The sequence below is a fragment of the Nomascus leucogenys genome, chromosome 15 (genome assembly GCF_006542625.1).
Source record: "Nomascus leucogenys isolate Asia chromosome 15, Asia_NLE_v1, whole genome shotgun sequence".
Lineage (NCBI taxonomy): Eukaryota > Metazoa > Chordata > Mammalia > Primates > Hylobatidae > Nomascus > Nomascus leucogenys.
The window spans coordinates 11,994,065-12,012,272 of record NC_044395.1 but is presented as its reverse complement, the minus strand read 5'-3'; the positions used below and the strand labels follow the sequence as shown (position 1 = coordinate 12,012,272).

At 41.4% G+C, this 18,208-nt stretch overlaps 1 protein-coding gene across 1 annotated transcript in view; it reads left to right on the top strand.

Annotated features, from left to right (window-relative positions):
• Window positions 1–1,520: 1,520 nt before the first annotated feature.
• CRTAM (cytotoxic and regulatory T cell molecule) overlaps window positions 1,521–18,208 on the top strand; it is a 33,563-nt gene continuing 16,875 nt past the window's right edge. The window contains exons 1-4 of the mRNA XM_003253299.4: window positions 1,521–1,610; window positions 12,702–12,845; window positions 14,318–14,470; window positions 16,592–16,735. Of these exons, the coding sequence (XP_003253347.1) occupies window positions 1,565–1,610; window positions 12,702–12,845; window positions 14,318–14,470; window positions 16,592–16,735 (487 nt within the window). The 5' untranslated portion in view covers window positions 1,521–1,564. The remainder of the gene's footprint in view (window positions 1,611–12,701; window positions 12,846–14,317; window positions 14,471–16,591; window positions 16,736–18,208) is intronic.

Genomic DNA, 18,208 nt, shown 5'->3' with positions numbered 1-18,208 from the left:
AATTTTTGTACTTTTTGTAGAGATAGCGTGGGTCTCACTATGTTGCCCAGGCTGGTCTTGAACTCCTGGCCTCAGATGATCCTCACACCTCAGCCTCCCCAAATGCTAGGATTACAGGCATGAGCCACTGTGCCCAGTCAACAAAATATTTGAAAGATATTTTTGATGAGTAAGACTTTTCCTACCCAAACTATCATCAAATTTATCAGAATATTAACACTAATTTCAATTAGAATCAGTAAGTAGTGTTTCCTTTCAATTTTCCAAGCATTGCAGACTGATCTTTGTTTTCTAAACATAAACTTACTAATATTTTGCTGTGTGCCCCTGGAAAAACTACATTAAAGCTATCTCAATTTGTCCAATTAACGAAAATTAAACACCAGAATTGTTCATATGTACATTGTCTCCCCCACTAGATTATATTCTCCTAAAAAACAAGGAATTTATGTTTTTTATTTGAGCATGTCTCAAAGTAGTGCATACTAGATGCTGTATAGGTGACAAGATGAATGGTGGATAGAAAGAAGAATGGATGGATGGATGGATGGATGGATGGATGGACATATGTATAGATAGATGGGTGGGTAAATGGATGAATGAGTGGGTGAATGGATGAATGGGTGGGTGGATAGATAGATGGGTGGCTGGGTGGATGGATGAGTATATGCATGTATAGATAGATGGGTGGGTGAATGAATAGGTGATGGACAGATGGATGGATGGATGGATAGATGGATGGGTGAATGGATGGATTGGTGGATAAATGGATGGATGGATGGATGGATGGATAAATGGATGGATGGATGGATGGATGGATGGATGGATGGAGAGATAGATGGATGCGTGGATGAATGGATGGATGGATGGATGGATGGGGAATGAGTGGGCAGGTAATACATGAGTGAGTGGGTGGATGGAAGGATAAATGGATGGGCAGATAGATGTGTGGGTGGATGGATGGAAGGATGGATGGATGGATAGGTGGATGAATAGATTTATATTTGTGAGTGGGTGGATGAAAAGATGGGTGGATGGGTGGGTGGACAGATATATAGATTTCAAAAATGAGTATATATATGAATGAATGAATTCCTCCCCTGACAACAATTATAAATTGATGTCAGCATTAGAAATAAAATATTTCCAAAGGTTGAGCAAAAATTGTCTAATTGTATTTATCTAATAAACTAGAAAAGTAAAAATAAGGATGACATCACTACACAGGGACATTTTACAGTATTTCTCCCACCCATCCTCCCTCTAAAAACCTTGCAACTAGTTGATTTACCAGTACTACCCACTTGTGGTAAAACAATTTTTGTCACCAACACATCACTCACACCTCTCTACCATCAAGATAGTACATGTGGTCCCCAAAATGTTCCACCAGGAGGTGTTTTGGGGGCAGCTAACTAAGAGGGGGCTTCCAGACAGATGGAGGAGTTGATACACATGAGGTCACTGATCTACTGCCTCTCCCCCTTCAAAAGAAACTACTCAGCTCCATTTGTCTCAGAATCTAGAGGAAGTTGACAAAGGTGCCACAGCAGCACAGCACAATATGTGGTGGAGAGTTCTCAGCTTGCTGGCATGGTTCCCCTTACAAGGTAAGGACTTCAGAGTTATTTTTGTTGTTGCTCAGCTGACCTAATGTTTTGCCAAATCTACCTATCAGTCAGTCAACTGCATTTACAGAGGAGCCGCTGTAGAAGACAACCCAGGTAACTGCTAATACTTTCCAAGCCATGCTCAAATCAGGCATCTGAGGGATGTTACTGCATTTGTTTGATCTCTTGTTCAATGGCTAAAGAGTATAGAAAGGATCATTACGGTGTGTGCCTCTGTGGGTCCTATGTTAGGGCAAGATGAAACAAGCCTATTAGGCTCTGTCTTTTAAGGGCATACTAGTTGAAAGCGCATCTGTATTGAATTTTATTTTATTTGTTTATTTATGAGACATAGTCTCGCTCTGTCGCCCAGGCTGGAGTGCAGCAGCGGCGCAACCTCGGCTCACTGCAAGCTCCGCCTCCCGGGTTCACGCCATTCTCCTGCCTCAGCCTTCCAAGTAGCTGGGACTACAGGTGCCCGCCACCACCACGCCTGGCTAATTTTTTTATATTTTTAGTAGAGAGGGGGTTTCACCGTGTTAGCCAGGATGGTCTCAATCTCCTGACCTCGTGATCCGCCCACCTCAGCCTCCCAAAGTGCTGGGATTACAGGCGTGAGCCACCGCACCCGGCCTCCACGTTGAATTTTAAAATTTCCTTGCTGTATAAATCTTAGCCAAATGATTTAATATCTTTGAAACTCAGTTTCTGCATCTTAAAATAAAAATGATCAAAACGTTTGATCCACCAAACTCCCTGGATTGTTAGAAGGATCAAATTTCAAATGTGAAAGCACTTTGAAAATGATAACGCGCTGTGCAACACTTATTTAGCTCAGAGGTAATAATGAGACCAATGAAAACTTCGTGTTTATTTTTAAAGAGTAAGTTATACTTTACATTTTACTATAATTTTCAAATTTGGATTTTAGTGCTTAATCCTAATGTAGCATTATGAAAATTAAGGATAGAAACAGTTAACTTTTTGGAGCAGGTCAAATTATTTTCTACCTAAAAGCGGGGGCAGGGGTGTAGGAAGTGGCTCCTGTTGTCCCTCAGTCTCTGATTACAATTGTATCAGATTCATGCAAAGGACATCACTCATAAATCCACTCAAAAATTTTGCTTTTTGTGTGTTTGTTTCCAAATATTGAATCTGTAGTTCTGTTTCATGAAATGCACCTATCCTTCTAAATCTACATTTAATCTAGAATGGCATCTGAAGGATGCTACTTTAAAAAACTCGATTTCCTATTTTACATAGTACTTCAATTCCCTATTTTATACACTTCAATTAATGCCTTCTTTTTTTGGTCCCTGTACCCTGAGGCACTTAATAAGGATTCAATTTTGGTAATGAATAATATTAGTTTCTTCAATAAGTGGCTTAAAGAATAGCTAATACATTCAGAAAGAGTACATTTAGACAGCTAAAATTAGGATGATTTCAATTTTTCCAGAGTTTAAAGCCTTTCACTGACCTTAACTTTTTCAGGCTTTCAGTTATTGCCTCATAAAAAATAACTCAAAAAAATACACTTTTTAAATAAATAGCAAAAATTATGTTTCAAGGTAAACCTAAATTACTTAAATATTATTTATATAGAGAGGAAAAATATTGTTTCAAGTACTCTATGTTAATTACACTTAATCATAGCGGAAGTACTGAGGTAGGTACTAATATCCCCAATTTAAAGATGAGAAAAGAAGTTATGTAACCTGCCCAAGTTTTAAAGCTAGAATATGACAACATAAATACCAGCGTATAAAGCACATGGTAAAAGTATTTATTTCATGAAACTTTTAATTAATGTGTGTGTGTGTGTGTGTGTGTGTGTGTGTGTGTACTAGGTTGTGACAGAAAATGTGTTTATTAATGTGGATCAAAAGTTGGAAAACCACCGACTTTCACAGTTTGGAGGATTCAATATTAAAAAGTCCTATTTGAAAACTCGTTCAAGGGGCCACCCGAGGGCATCTAAGCTCAATGGCATTTGAGCAGTGGCTGCCACCCCTGACCTAACCTTGCTCAAGCCCGTCCCAGATGTAATTAAGAGAGGAGTTGACCATGTTGCTTTCTTGTCAGCAAAAAAGGCAGCAAATCATCAGTTTTGGCAAAGCTATAAACTGTCAGCTGATTTTAGCAAATTAAATTATGGGAAGATCACTGTGAGTACTTCTACAGGGTAACTTCTGTGGCTGCCAAAAATTCATGGAAAAAAAAGTCACACAATCTCAGAGCCTGACCTCTTTTCAAGGCCATTCCTAGAATAAATAGTCTTAGGATTGGTAAAAACACAATAAAAATGAAGCATTTTTCAAAATTCATCCCATTAAATTACATTGTAGACAATGAAAATGTCAAATCCAACGAATTTTGAACCCTCTGTTTTCACTGTTTTGTGGAGGGTAGGATGCAGAAAACAAAGGAAAATTGCAAATTGAGTAGTTCTTTTCATACTTTCTTTGCCCAGGAAAAAGTCACATGTTAGATGACATGTTGAGACAGCTTCTTTAAAATGTACTAAAAATAATCTGATTCTGACAAGTCTGATTTATTTTTATACCTGCAATTTTCTCTATTGATTCAATCTAAAAATAATAAAAATCTTTTTTGTAATGATCTGAATTAAAACACATTTTTGCTTAATACCTCATGACAGTCATGTAACTAGGGCTCTGATCTGAGAATTAATGCATTGCGTGTCTCTGGCTTTAACTTAGCCCTAGTCTTTATTATTTGATATAACAGTTAAAGAGCAAAGTTAGCATCCTATTATAATATTTATTCCTAAATATATACATTTACTCTTTTTTTTTTGAGACAGAGTCTTGCTCTGTCGCCCAGGCTGGAATGCCGTGGCATGATCTTGGCTGACTGCAAGCTCCGCCTCCTGGGTTGATGCCATTCTCCTGCCTCAGCCTCCTGAGTAGCTGGGACTACAGGCGCCCGCCACCACTCCCGGCTAATTTTTTGTATTTTTACTAGAGACAGGCTTTCACCATGTTAGCCAGGATAGTCTCGATCTCCTGATCTTGTGATCCACCTGCCTCAGCCTCCCAAAGTGCTGGGATTACAGGTGTGAGCCACCGAGCCCGGCCTATTTATTCATTTTTATCCACTAATTCAACCAATATCTAAAATTTTACATTATGCTAAAATGAATGGATGGCAAACAACTTTTCCATGAGGAGTTTGTAATCTATCTACAGAGAAACACCTGTAACCAAATAATTATAAAGTAATGTGCTAAGTGCTATAATAGAAGCATATCTCAAGCCTTTGGGAAACTAGGGGAAAGACATTATGGGGAAAAGGGAGGCTAAGGCCTGTTTTGGAAGTTTTGACAAAAGTTGTGTAATTTGAGTTGAGTCTTTGAGTCTTGAGTTGGGTCTTAATGTTGAGTCTTGAAGGAGATGAGAAAGGCATTCCAGGCCAAGAGAATATCATAGACAAAGACAAACTATCTTCTGGAGCCTGGGACTTTCTGGAAACAGCAGGTGGCCATGTACAAGGACTATCTGAGAAGGAGTATCAAGACATGACAAAGGAGGAGAACACAGGAATCAAGTCGGCTGGAATTTGGGCCTGATTCCTATAGGCAATGGAAGCCATAGCAAATACTTGAATGAAGGAAAAGACATAATCAAATTCATGGGTTATATGTTTGTTTGTTTGTTGAGATGGAGTTTCATTCTTGTTGCCCTGGCTGGAGTGCAATGGCACAATCTCGCTCACCACAACCTCCACCTCCCAGATTCAAGTGATTCTCCTGCCTCAGCCTCCAGAGTAGCTGGGATTACAGGTGCCTGCCACCATGCCTGGCTAATTTTTTGTATTTTTAGTAGACATGGGGTTTCACTATGTTGGCCAGGCTGGTCTCGAACTCCTGACCTCAGGTGATCCACCCGCCTCGGCCTCCCAAAGTGCTGGGATTACAGGCATGAGCCACTACGCCCAGCCTCAAATTCATGTTTTTAAAATGTAATCCTAGAACCAGATGATGATGATGAATAAGAGAGAAGAGAGACTAGAACTAAGTTATTACAATGGTCCAGGAAAGAAATGATGGCGTCCTTAACTAAGGCAGCAATAATAGTGACAAAAGAGGACTAAATTGATTAAAGAGATGTTTTGGAGAAAGAAGAATTTAGAGCACCTCTCAAATATCTGGTGTGCAGTGGTTGGTGATGACATTAATTTATATAAGGGAACTCCAGAATGGGGCAGGTGGTATATCTGTGTTAGACATGAGTGGAGCATGGGGACAGTAGAGAGAACGAGTTCCAATGGGACATGTAGAGTTTGGGGTCTTTGCAGGACAGGCTTGCTCTGCTCTGGTTTTAAATTTATTGCATGTAAAAACTAGGCTATTAAGGCAAGAAAAGGAAAGAATATTTTATCCTTTTCTCAGTCTACGTGATAACCTATAGTAGAGGTAAAGATTACACATGTGAACTTCCAAAATCTTGGGAAAGACCAAAGAATCTTAGGAACTGCACTGGTTTTGTCTATGTGTACTTTGGTAGGTGGCTGTTACTGCTGCTTGTCCTTTTGTTTGGGAGTAGATCACATGTGCTTTGGTGTAAAGCCATCCACTGATAGGACAATTAGTTCATGGGATTTGGGGTGGTAATGATGGTGAAGGTCACAGGTTCCATTTCCATATATAAAGCAGTCACGATCTATAGCCCCAGGATTGGCTAGCAATCTCATAACATATGGCCATGCATGGATGGATGAATTCAGTCACGGAGATAATGACAAAGCCCAGAAGTCAATAATCCATTCCGTAAACATGACCTACCAGTAGGAAGTGGTGACCTCACAGGAGAAACACCACAGTCATTCATTATCAAGCTCTGTATGCTCAGCATGTGGGGAGCCATGCAGGGCTAATTTGCAGATAAGAACTCTGAAGCTCAGATAGGACTAGGAAGTGGGTGTACGGCACTCGGGGTCTAATAAGAAAGCTTACAGGTGAATGGGGATGTGCATGTCTCTAGAGCCTACACAGGAGGAAGTGGTAAGCAAAGAAGATATCGCACACCCCATCCCTCTGACAACAAAGGTGAAAGTCTGACTCCAAACTTAGGTGAAAGAAAAGTCAAAAGAAGTTCTAATTTAATTTCCAATGGCAATGAGAAGACCATGGGGAACTTGTCCTTGGAAAATGTGCCACCAAAACTTAGGCACGGCATCCTGCTCTTCCACCTTTAACAAAACTACAGACATTGAAACATATTTTTAAGCACTACAGTCTAAGCAAAGCTGAGTGGGTCTGTGGCTTCTCACTGGGGCTATTCTTCCCTTCTACAGTGATTTCCTGTTTCTAAATCAAACATGGGGTCTACATGATAATACTGCAAGATAAGCAGACCTGTAAAGCCAAAAGCGAGGCTTGGTGCAAACAGTAAAGGACACAGCTAATATTCTATGCCTCAAACACAGCCCTTTCCATATGAAACTCAGGCATCTATAGTGTGGTCAGTCTGGTTAGCAGCCTGATACCGAATTCTCAACAAGTGCAAACATTAATCTTAAGACATACAGTACTTTAGCACATAATAAAAAGCCAAACTATATTTCATCACAATTTTTAAAATGTTGCAAGGGTTAAATTATACTATTTAATTCATAAGCATGCATCCTAAGAGAGAGAAAAATGATACATACAACCTTAAAATGGGAGACATTTATTCCTAAACAGGCTGCAGATAAATCTCACCACTCCCATCTTACCCAACGCAGGCTGTCTGTTTAGACCATCATTTTACCAAAGGTAAGAACATTGGCAAAACTTCTGTCAATGTCTAGTCCCCAAGGATGAAATTAGGGCATGTTTCTTAACACTAGTCTTTATTCTATCATTGACTCAATGTGTAACTTTCTTCCAGTAGCTTCCTTCCTGTTTCTCAGTATTTGTATTAACAACAGAAGAACAAAGGCATCTGTCAATCACCTACATTATAGTGCCATCATGAAAACTAGCATTAAGCCAGTACTTTTCAAGCTCACATTGTAATAGTTTCTGTAAGGAATGAATTTTAGAGAAATAGAAAACATAGTCATTGTCCTCTAGAAACTTCAGTCTGTTTATAGGAATCAAGACAGTGCACAAGAACTAGTGAGTAAAACAGGAAGCGTCACAATGCTATGGAAGTTAGACAGTTCTAGATTCAAATCTTGGCTCAAAAGCTGCTTAACCTCTGAGCTTGGATGCCCTCATCTGTGAAACAGGAATAACAGCTTCTTTACAGAGTTATTGGTTTTGGGCCTAAGTAACTAGACTATTTGCTGGTGGTGAAATCTAAAATAACACATTTGGGGGAAGAGAATCAAGAGTTTGTGTTGTACTTGTTATGCTTTCAGACTTCTAACTGATCATCAGAAAAGGGATGAGGCCAGATGAGATGACCTACGGAGTGAGTATAGAGAGAGTCTATCCAGGATCTGACCTCTGTTGTGTGGAGAGCAGACTGATGAGGAGAACCCAGAAATACAGCTGAGGAGCAGCAGCTGCCAGTGAGTTAGGAGGGGAGTCAAAGAGAGACTGACATTTAGGGAGCCAATACTAAAAATACAAAAATTAGCCAGATGTGCTGACAGGTGCCTGTAATCCCAGGTACTCGGGAGGCTGAGGTAGGAGAATTGCTTGAACCTGGGAGGTGGAGGTTGCAGTGAGCTGAGATCATGCCACTGCACTGCAGCCTGGGTGACAGAACGAGAATCTGTCTCAAAAAAAAAAAAAGAGGGACATAGGGTAGTATAGGATAGTAGCTGGAAGGAAATCTGACATCGTTTTGTTTATGCATTTTAATATGGGAGAAATAGTATATATTTGTGTGCTGATGAGAATGACAGTTTTTTTTTTTCTTAATTTTTTGTAGAGACAAAGTCTTATTATGTTTCCCAGGTTGGTCTCAAACTCCTGGCCTCAAGTGATTCTCCCACCTTGGCCTCCCAAGGTGCTAGGATTACAGGTGTGAGCCACCACATCCAGCCAGAGAATGATACAGTTAAAGAGAAAGAAAAACAATGATGGTAGAATTATTTTTGTACCAAATCATCTTTTGAGAGATGGAGCAACACAGAAGGGAATTCCTTGCGTAAATAAATGGGATGGAACCTGGTGCCCAAGTGGAGATACTGGGTACCCACTCCATTCACAGCGATGTGGGGCAGGCCAAGTATGCAGGATCTAAAAGCAAGTAGATGTGACTTGGGGATGACATTGACAAATACATATGCAAATAAGTTAGTGTTTCAATAGCAAACAATTTATGTGATGAAGAGAGGAGAAAAGTGGGAAAACATGTTATTATTTAATTTAATTTAATTTATTTTTGAGATGGAGTCTTGCTCTGTTGCCCAGGCTGGAGTGCAACAGCATGAACTCGGCTCACTGCAACCTCCTCCTCCTGGGTTCAAGTGATTCTCCTGCCCCAGCCTCCTGAGTAGCTGGGATTACAGATGCCCACCACCATGCCAGGCTAATTTTGTATTTTTAGTAGAGACAGGTTTCACCATGTTGGTCAGGCTGGTCTCAAACTCCTGACCTCAGGTGATCTGCTCACTTCGGCCTCCCAAAGTACTGGAATACAGGCGTGAGCCACCGCACCTAGCCATAAATTTTATTATTTCACAGGGTTCTAACACCTCTGTCTGTCTGTCCGTCTGTCTCTCTCTCTCTGTCTTTTCATCAAATAATGATTGTGTACCATGAACTGAGTAGTATGATTAACTACACCCTTGGTTGGAATCTAAGGTCTAAAATGAAAAGAACACATTATCACCATTTGCTCCTCAAAATCTTTAATCCTCCTGAACTGTTCCAATTTAGATTTACTGCGACTGGAACTGCTTCTTCCTTAATACCTACTAGGACCTAACTGCTTCTTCCTTAATGTCTACTAGGACCTTAGAATGTTTAATAATAAATAGTCCTGTAACATTGGGGAAGGAGATCCCTAGTGAAGAGCTGCAGAGCTACAAGTCTTTGTCTTTTGACACTGACTCTTTCCACTTTTCTTTGTAAAGCAAGAGTCAGTTCAGCTCTTCAAATAATTATTAAGCACTACATACCAAGTAAAAGCAGAATGTCATGCTTACGATGGACTAAGTACTATACTAGGTTCTTTACATATATTTTTAAATTGTCTCAATGACTCTATGGATGAATACTACTGTTTTTCCTGTTTTTATGGTAAGGAAACTCACACACATAAATTGCCCAAGTTTGTGCTGTTAGTAGTGGAGGGGCCAGGATTCCAACCCAGTCAATTTGACTCGTGTGCATGTGTATTACCATTGCATCATATGCCACTCAGGTTAGGGACACAGAGATGATTATAAACAGCTCCTCTGTGCAACAGGTTCAGATGGTACAAAGCCTAGGGGTCTACTGACAGGTAAGACAATCAAGAGCCAGAATGTTCTCAGAAAGCTTCAACCCTCACTCCAAACCTACCAAAGAAGACTGATGTAGGGAGAATATGAAATCTGAACTTTGGTTCCAAAATGAAATGCATCATCAACACAGGATAGGGAGACATGATGTGACACAAATTCTCTGAAGGAGATCTGGGTGTTTTGGGTGACTGCCTCAACAGGAGCCTAGTGAGATGTTACAGCTCAAGAGTGAAACCCTGGGCTTAATAGAACAAGGAAGTCCAGAGGGTGGGTGGTGATGCAAGTGAATGTCCCCCTATGCTCTCGCCAGCTCTGATGACACATGAGTCCCCTCTCCCATGCAAAGAGGCATATTTTTGGAGGAACATTGACAAACTACAGTATATTCACATGTGGCTGTTGGCAAGCGGTGAAGAAATGATAATGAAACTAGAGCATAGCTTCTTTAATTATTTGACCATATGCTATGGAAAAGACATTTATCTTCAGAAGACCCAGTCCAACTAAGGGCATAAGGGCTTGCACACAGTGGTATGGTAGAATGTCTTCTGGAAGTCTTTGAAAGTGAGATTGATACTCATCTTCCTGTTCCATGTGGTTTTTGCAGCAGCAGAGAGTTGGTCCCAAGTATCTGAGGAGCAGCCACAGGGCTCTGGAATTTTATTCATTACACTGCAACTATGGCCTTTGGGAACAGGATGCTCTGAACACTCAGGCCAGGGGTCAGGAGAACTGATGTGTGGGCCCCACCAAGAATTCCGAGTTAATTAGTAGTGAATGAGGCCAGGACACAAACTCCCTGAGTGAGTCTAATGTACTGCCAAGGTGGAGGACCACTGTCTTTCCTACCTTCTTAATATGGATGTCATGAAGACACAAAATAGGGACTCAGTGGCTTCTTAATCTTTATTATCAGCAAAAATCCCTTAGAAGAAATTCTATTGTCACTCTCTATTAATATCATCCTTATTACTCAATTATGGGTTGATGTCACAGAGGAGAATATTTCCAAATGGCCAAACCTAAGCAGAATTCTGGCCTTATGCCCCAGTGCTTTTTTTGGAAAGCACAGATCTCTTTTTATTACCTCCCTGTTGTTCATTATGGTATTGGTGGATGATATGGGTGTTTTTCCATTAGAACTCCAGCAAACAGTTTCCCGTGAAAGCTTACATGAATACAATACAACAATTCTGGGTTATTTCTGCTAGAGGCTAGATTCAAATTAATGACCTAGGAATGGAACAAACAAAAAAGTAGACACCAATTAATTCCCAGAGCTCTCCAAAGCACTTTTCCTAATACTTGAAATTTATCACAAGAAAATAAACCCTCCTGGCTTCTTTTCTGTTGTTTTTGTTAAGGTTTAAGATGATGCAGTAAAACTTGTTACATTTGCTATTCGTAATTTATAACCCCATGGTATTCTTCTGTTTATAAAAGTGTTTTATACCTTCATTGATAAGAATTGCCTTTTCCTCAGGAAAAATAATTTAGTTTATAACATGAAGGAATAATGAATGGCAATAAGCATGCCAAATCAGCAGGAATGTCAGTTTATTTTTCCATCCATTTCTTTTTTGGGGAGATAAATTGCAGCTACTTAGAACCAATTGTTCATCATTCTCTGGCGGTTGTGATTCGGAGAAATTAGACTTGTGTTTGTCTGGAGACAGCTCGGCTGTGGAATACTGAATTGAATGAAATCTTAGAACATCCTCCCTCTGGTGTAGAAACTCTTGGAAAGGTGAGGCTTAGCTACTTGCCCTTAAGGGCAACTCCGCAGTTCACCAGAGCACCACGATTATAACATTCTTTCTTAGAATCCTAGACACACAACTTGAAGGTATAAGCTGAGGCCAGAAAGGTTGCATTTTCTGGGGCCTTGTGGCTTAGATAGGCTGACGTAGTTACATAAGCACGGCCTTTGCCATCCATAGCCCTGGGTACAGATTCCAGCTCCATGACCCCTGTGATCTTGAGCATCTATTCCCTCGTCTGTAAAGTGAGCACAATTCTTCCTTTCTAGGGTTAGTTTGAAAATTAAATTCCGGTCGGGTGCAGTGGCTCACACCTGTAATCCCAGCACTTTGGGAGGCTGAGGTGGGCAGATTACTTGAGGTCAGGAGTTGAAGACCAGCCTGGCTAACATGGTAAAACCACGTCTCTATTAAAAACACAAAAACTAGCTGGGCGTGGTGGCACGTGCCTGTAATCCCAGCTACTCGGGAGGCTGAGGCACGAGAATCACTTGAACCCAGGAGGCAGAGGATGTAGTGAGCCGAGACTGTGCCACTGGACTCCAGCCTGGGCAACAGAGTGAGACTTTGTCTCAAAAAAAAAAAATTAAATTCAATACAGGTAATGGCCTGGCACAGTTCCTGGCATATGGCAGAGCTAGTGCCCAACACCTGTTGAACTGTAGTTTGACCTTCCCTGTCTTCTGTCAAAATCTTGCCTCTTCCTTCAGACCTGGTTCCAGGGTCCCCTTCTTCAAGAGACATCATTACTGCTCCTACTCTCAGTTCTTGCCTCTTCCCTCCCATTTTGTTTGTATTTGCTTATTTTTTGGTTTCTAGAAGAAATAGATAATACGTGATTGAATGAATGAATGAGACAAAATCCCTGACACAGTGTGGGACCCCCGGCCTGATCATCCTCATTTCTCTTACTCCACAGAGGCCTCTCTGACTAACCACACAGAAACCATCACTGTGGAGGAAGGCCAGACGCTCACTCTAAAGTGTGTCACTTCTCTGAGGAAGACCTCCCTTCAGTGGCTGACCCCCTCAGGGTTCACCATTTTTTTAAATGAGTATCCTGGTAAGTGACAGAAAGAAAGAAAAATGCCACCAGACCTCAACCTGAGGGATTTTCCAGCCGGACAGGTTGGTGGGACAGAAAGCCTGCATGAGTCACCCAAGGGGTGGGCTCAGCCCACCTACTGTTACACGTGAATCACGCCTCCAAAGCCTGTTGTTTTACACGCAGTGGCTTGCTGGGGGCAGGAACTGTGAAATGGAAACCCCACCAGAATGGTTGTTAAAGGAGGTTCAAATTGCAAAGCACATTTCCATGTCCCCACCCCACACTCACACCACTTTTTCACTCTCAGTAACTATCACACAACCACAGCACAATGACAGACAGGCAGCCAACTGACTGGGAGCCCGGTCCTCATGCAGCCACCACCACCCCACGTAGGAAGCCAGCTGCTTTGTTTTCCATCTGAGCAATCCAAAGGCACATTACAAAGCTCCTTTCCAGATAGCTCTTCTTCTCCTGTTGGTCTTAACATAAAATCAAGATTTTTAAGCAATAGAAATAGGATGTATTAATTTGGAAACGAGGGCAGTCATTTCTCTTTTCACAAACACACATGAAGAAAGTACAAGATGTCTGAGATGGAAAAAGACTCTTAAGAATCTCTTGGGTTCATCTCTTTGACGTTAGGCAGGGTTTTACTAAACCCTAGATCATTTTATGTCTCCATTTAGTATTGCTAACTGCCAAATACTTGGAAAAATCTAAAACACATTTCAGTCTTATTTACAAAGCAGAGTCTCTTAAAACATATCATGCTGGCTGGGCATGGTGGCTCATGCCTGTAATCCCAGCACCTTGGGAGACTGAGGTGGGCAGATCATTTTGAGGTCAGGAGTTCAAGACCAGCCTGGCCAACATTATGAAACCCTGTCTCTACTAAAAATACAAAAAATTTAGCTGGGCATGGTGGAGCACTCCTGTAATCCCAGCTACTGGGGGAGGCTGAGGCAGGAGAATCACTTGAATCCGGGCGATGACAGTTGAAGTGAGCCAAGATAGTGCCACTGCACTCCAGCCTGGGCAACAGAGCAAGACTCTGTCTCTTAAGAAAAAAAAAAAAAAAAGTGTTATGCTTTGAAAGCATTATTAGATACTGAAGTGTTAACATAAAGAAATATATTATTTCAAGCTAAATCAACTAGAAGTAAATACTAATTGTTTAAAGTTCTGAGAGAAAAAAAATTTTAAATAGAGATAATTCTGTTACATAATGCTTTTTTGTTTCTGGTTTTGGTAAACTGGGAGAAGAGGGACACTCTCGGATTTCTGCAACAGAATGGCTTGATCTAGCTTAGTGGTTCCCCACCTGGAATGATCTTGCCTTCCAGTGGACATAGGATAATGTCTGGAGATAGTTTTGATTGTGCCAAATGTAGAAAGCAGGGCAGTGCTTCTGGCATCTAGTGGGTAGAGGCCAAGGATTCATCGGACACTTTTCCTCATAACAGCTCTATTTCCCTCTTGTACAGCTTTTAAAAATTCCAAATACCAGCTTCTTCATCACTCGGCCAATCAGCTATCCATCAGTGTGCCTAACGTAACCCTGCAAGATGAAGGCGTGTACAAGTGCTTACGTTACAGCGACTCTGTGAGCACAAAGGAAGTGAAGGTGATTGTGCTAGGTAGGTACCTGCAAGTAAACCTAGTAGGGGAGCAATATGGATAGGAATACGATATGTTGTTTTCAAACTGAACCTTTTAGTTTAAAAATGTTGCCTAGAGCAAGGCATTGCCTGGGACACTTCTGCCATCTTTCATTGAAAGGAAACAGAAGAGAGCATTTTGAGAAGCAAGCCCTACATTGAACTGTGAACTTGTGAAATTTGTCTTTGACAGCAACTAAATTTTCTCTCCAGGGAACTAAAAGAAAAGAAAAATTAATATTTGATGAGCTGCGACTATGTGCCAGGTACCATGTGAGGCTCTAGGGAATCAGAGATGAATTAGGCACAATCTCTGCCCATAAGGAGTTTGCGCACCAGCTCAGGAAGCAAAACATGTATGCAAATGAAGTGGAACCTCATGACAGCAAATCCTAAGATAGAATGAATTCAGATGTAGCTGCACTGCTTGATCTGCTCAAATCCTCGCTGCCAAACAAATCCTCTTTTCTGTAGGAGGGCGGGATTGGGAGGTGCAGATAGGAAGTGACAGCCTCCCAATTGCCTAGGACTTACTCAGTTCTACAGATGGTCAACTGTGTCCAGTATGTCTATCCTTACTTGTTTTGTTTTTTGTGGCAGAACAGATCGATTAAAAACATTGCTTTTTATTGATCTCTAAGTAACATCATCTCACATATCACACAAATGAATGTCTTAGACTTCTCTTGTTGAATTACTGTAGTGTGGTGCCTGCCATACGGTAAAGGCATGATGGGAAAGTAGCTGAGAAGGAGTGGCTCTCGGGGATTGGGGGGCTTGAGAACCATTGTGACTCAGCTCAGCGTTGTCTTCTTGTAAGGGAGCACGCATCCTGGCTCCGCTGCTTTTGTGCCCTTCTGGGCTCTCATAGCACCCCATGTATACTCTGTCATTGCTCTCAACACATAATCTTTTCATTAACAGTTTAGGGGCTGAAGCCACCACCAGACTATTAGCTCCTTGAATCATACCTTTTTCATCTTCTTATTGCCAACAAGTAACACATTTAATGTATATTTGGAGCTAAGAAGTACCTTTACAAGGTCTTGATGGCAGATGGGTGGGTTAAGTAAATGGGGAAGAGTTCAGTTCTAGACTGAAGTGGAAGTAGAATGGGAAAGAGGAAGAAGCAAGCCTAACTAAAAAGTATTTCCAAGACAGAAGTATAAAGAAAAAGGACGAACGTGCCCTTTATAAGATAAATGCACCTTTTTTTCTTTTCTTTTTTTTTTTTTGACGGAGTCTTGCTCTGTTGCCCAGGCTGGAGTGCAGTGGCACAATCTCGGCTCACTGCACGCAAACTCCCCATCCCGGGTTCAAGCGATTCGCCTGCCTCAGCCTCCCGAGTAGCTGGGACTACAGGCGTGCACCACTATGCCCAGCTAATTTTTGTATTTTTAGTAGAGATGGGGTTTCACTATGTTGGTTGGCCAGGATGGTCTCGATCTCCTGACCTCATGATCCGCCTGCCTTGGCCTCCCAAAGTGCTGGGATTACAGGCATGAGCCACCTCGCCCGGCCTCATATATCACATTTTAAGAATTGTAGGCTACATTGCTTGTTTGGGAATTTTCAGAGACTAACAACACACTGAGTAATACACATTCTGGCTTCAGCCAAAGTAGCTTTGCAAGCACATAAAAGCCCTTTAACATGACTGTATTCTGGAAGAGATTAAGTTAAAAAATATGGGCCGGGCACGGTGGCTCACACTTGTAATCCCAGCACTTTGGGAGGTGGAGGTGGGCAGATCAATTGAGGTCTGCAGTTCAAGACCAGCTTGGCCACAGAGAAATCCCATCTCTACTAAAAATACAATAATTCGCTGGGTGTGGTGGTAGGCGCCTGTAATCCCAGCTACTCAGGAGGCTGAGGCAGGAGAATTGCGTGAACCTGGGAGGTGGGGGTTGCAGTGAGCCGAGATGGTGCCACTGCCCCCCAGCCTGGGCGACAGAGGGAGACTAAGTCTAAAAAAAAAAAAAAAGCCCATTAATTAGAGTATACCCTACAACAATCACCTACAGATTATTAGGCTCCGTGCTTTGTTGAGATATGCAGACTCATATCTAATTAAACACAGAAAAATCCATTTTGTTCTAGCAACTCCTTTCAAGCCAATCCTGGAAGCTTCAGTTATCAGAAAGCAAAATGGAGAAGAACATGTTGTACTCATGTGCTCCACCATGAGAAGCAAGCCCCCTCCGCAGATAACCTGGCTATTTGGGAATGGCGTGGAAGTCTCTGGTAAGGGGAGCAATGGTTCTCTTCTTTGTCTTCCTTCCTACTCAAATTTCCAGAGGATTTTTAAATGTTTTGGCACCCTCTAGTGGCAGAAGATGCCAGAAGACATCATTTAATATTTCATTAGTTCTTTTCCAGACAAGTTATTCTTACAAACAATCAATATTATGCCTTAATCTTGAAAGGTTAATCACAGATAATGAAAATGCTTTTGTTTAAAACAGGTAAAAATCTAAAGTGAACTATAATGACTTCTTAAAATTTCACAAAATTTTCTAAAATAAGTATAATATAGAAGTATATCTCAGGCGGGGCGCAATGGCTCACGCCTGTACTCCCAGCACTTTGGGAGGCCGAGGTGGGCGGATCATCTGAGGTCAGGAGTTCGAGACCAGCCTGACCAACATGGAGAAATCTCGTCTCTACTAAAAATACAAAATTAGCCGGGTGTGGTGGCACATGCCTGTACTCAGGAGGCTGAGGCAGTAGAATCGCTTGAACCCAGGAGACGGAAGTTGTGGGGTGAGCCAAAAATCACACCATTGCACTCCAGCCTGGGCAACAAGAGCAAAATTCCATCAAAGAAAAAAAAAAAAGAAAGAAGTATAATATCTCTGAGCATAAACTTTTCCCCACATATAAAATCGAAAATACATTTAACATAATACGTATAATTGGAACAGATATGATCTTCCCTATATTGTATAGTACTATATTGTGTCATACCCACAAGGACAGATTAAAAATATTCTTGTAACAAAGCATCTAAAGGTTGAGCCTTTGAAACAGAATAACTAATTAGTTACGATGCCTGGGTACTGTTTATAGTTTGCTTACATTTCAACAGACATTACCTTTGATATCTATGTAATCAACAATCTTTTTTTTTTTGAGATGGAGTCTCACTCTGTCTCCCAGGCTGGAGTGCAGTGGCGTGATCTCGGCTCACTGCAACCTCTGCCTCCTGGGTTGAAACGATTCTCCTACCTCAGCTTCTGGAGTAGCTGGGATTACAGGTGCATGCCACAACACCCAGCTAATTTTTGTATTTTTAGTAGAGACAGGGTTTCACCATGTTGGCCAGGCTGGTCTCGAACCCCTGACCTCAGGTGTTCCACCCGCCTCGGCCTCCCAAGGTGCTGGAATTACAGGCGTGAGCCACTGTGCCCAGCCTGTAATCAACATTCTTAGAGTTGCAAAGGACCCTTTACAGTGGAGAACACTGAGGGCCAAATGGAGTTCTAGAGAGAAAAGATCTAAACCCCAATCTGATTCCCAGTGCAGTGCCAACTCAACTTCATTATAAGACTTCCCTTTAATTCGCCTTATTCATATAACCAGAATAAGGTCTTGGATCTTTGTGTTTCATAAAAACATCAAGCTGTCCTTCTTAAGCTTTGAATTTTTTTTTCCAGTAGTGAAAAGTTTGTAGAAAACCATTATCTACTCTCATTCATGTTTGCCTTTGTGACGAGA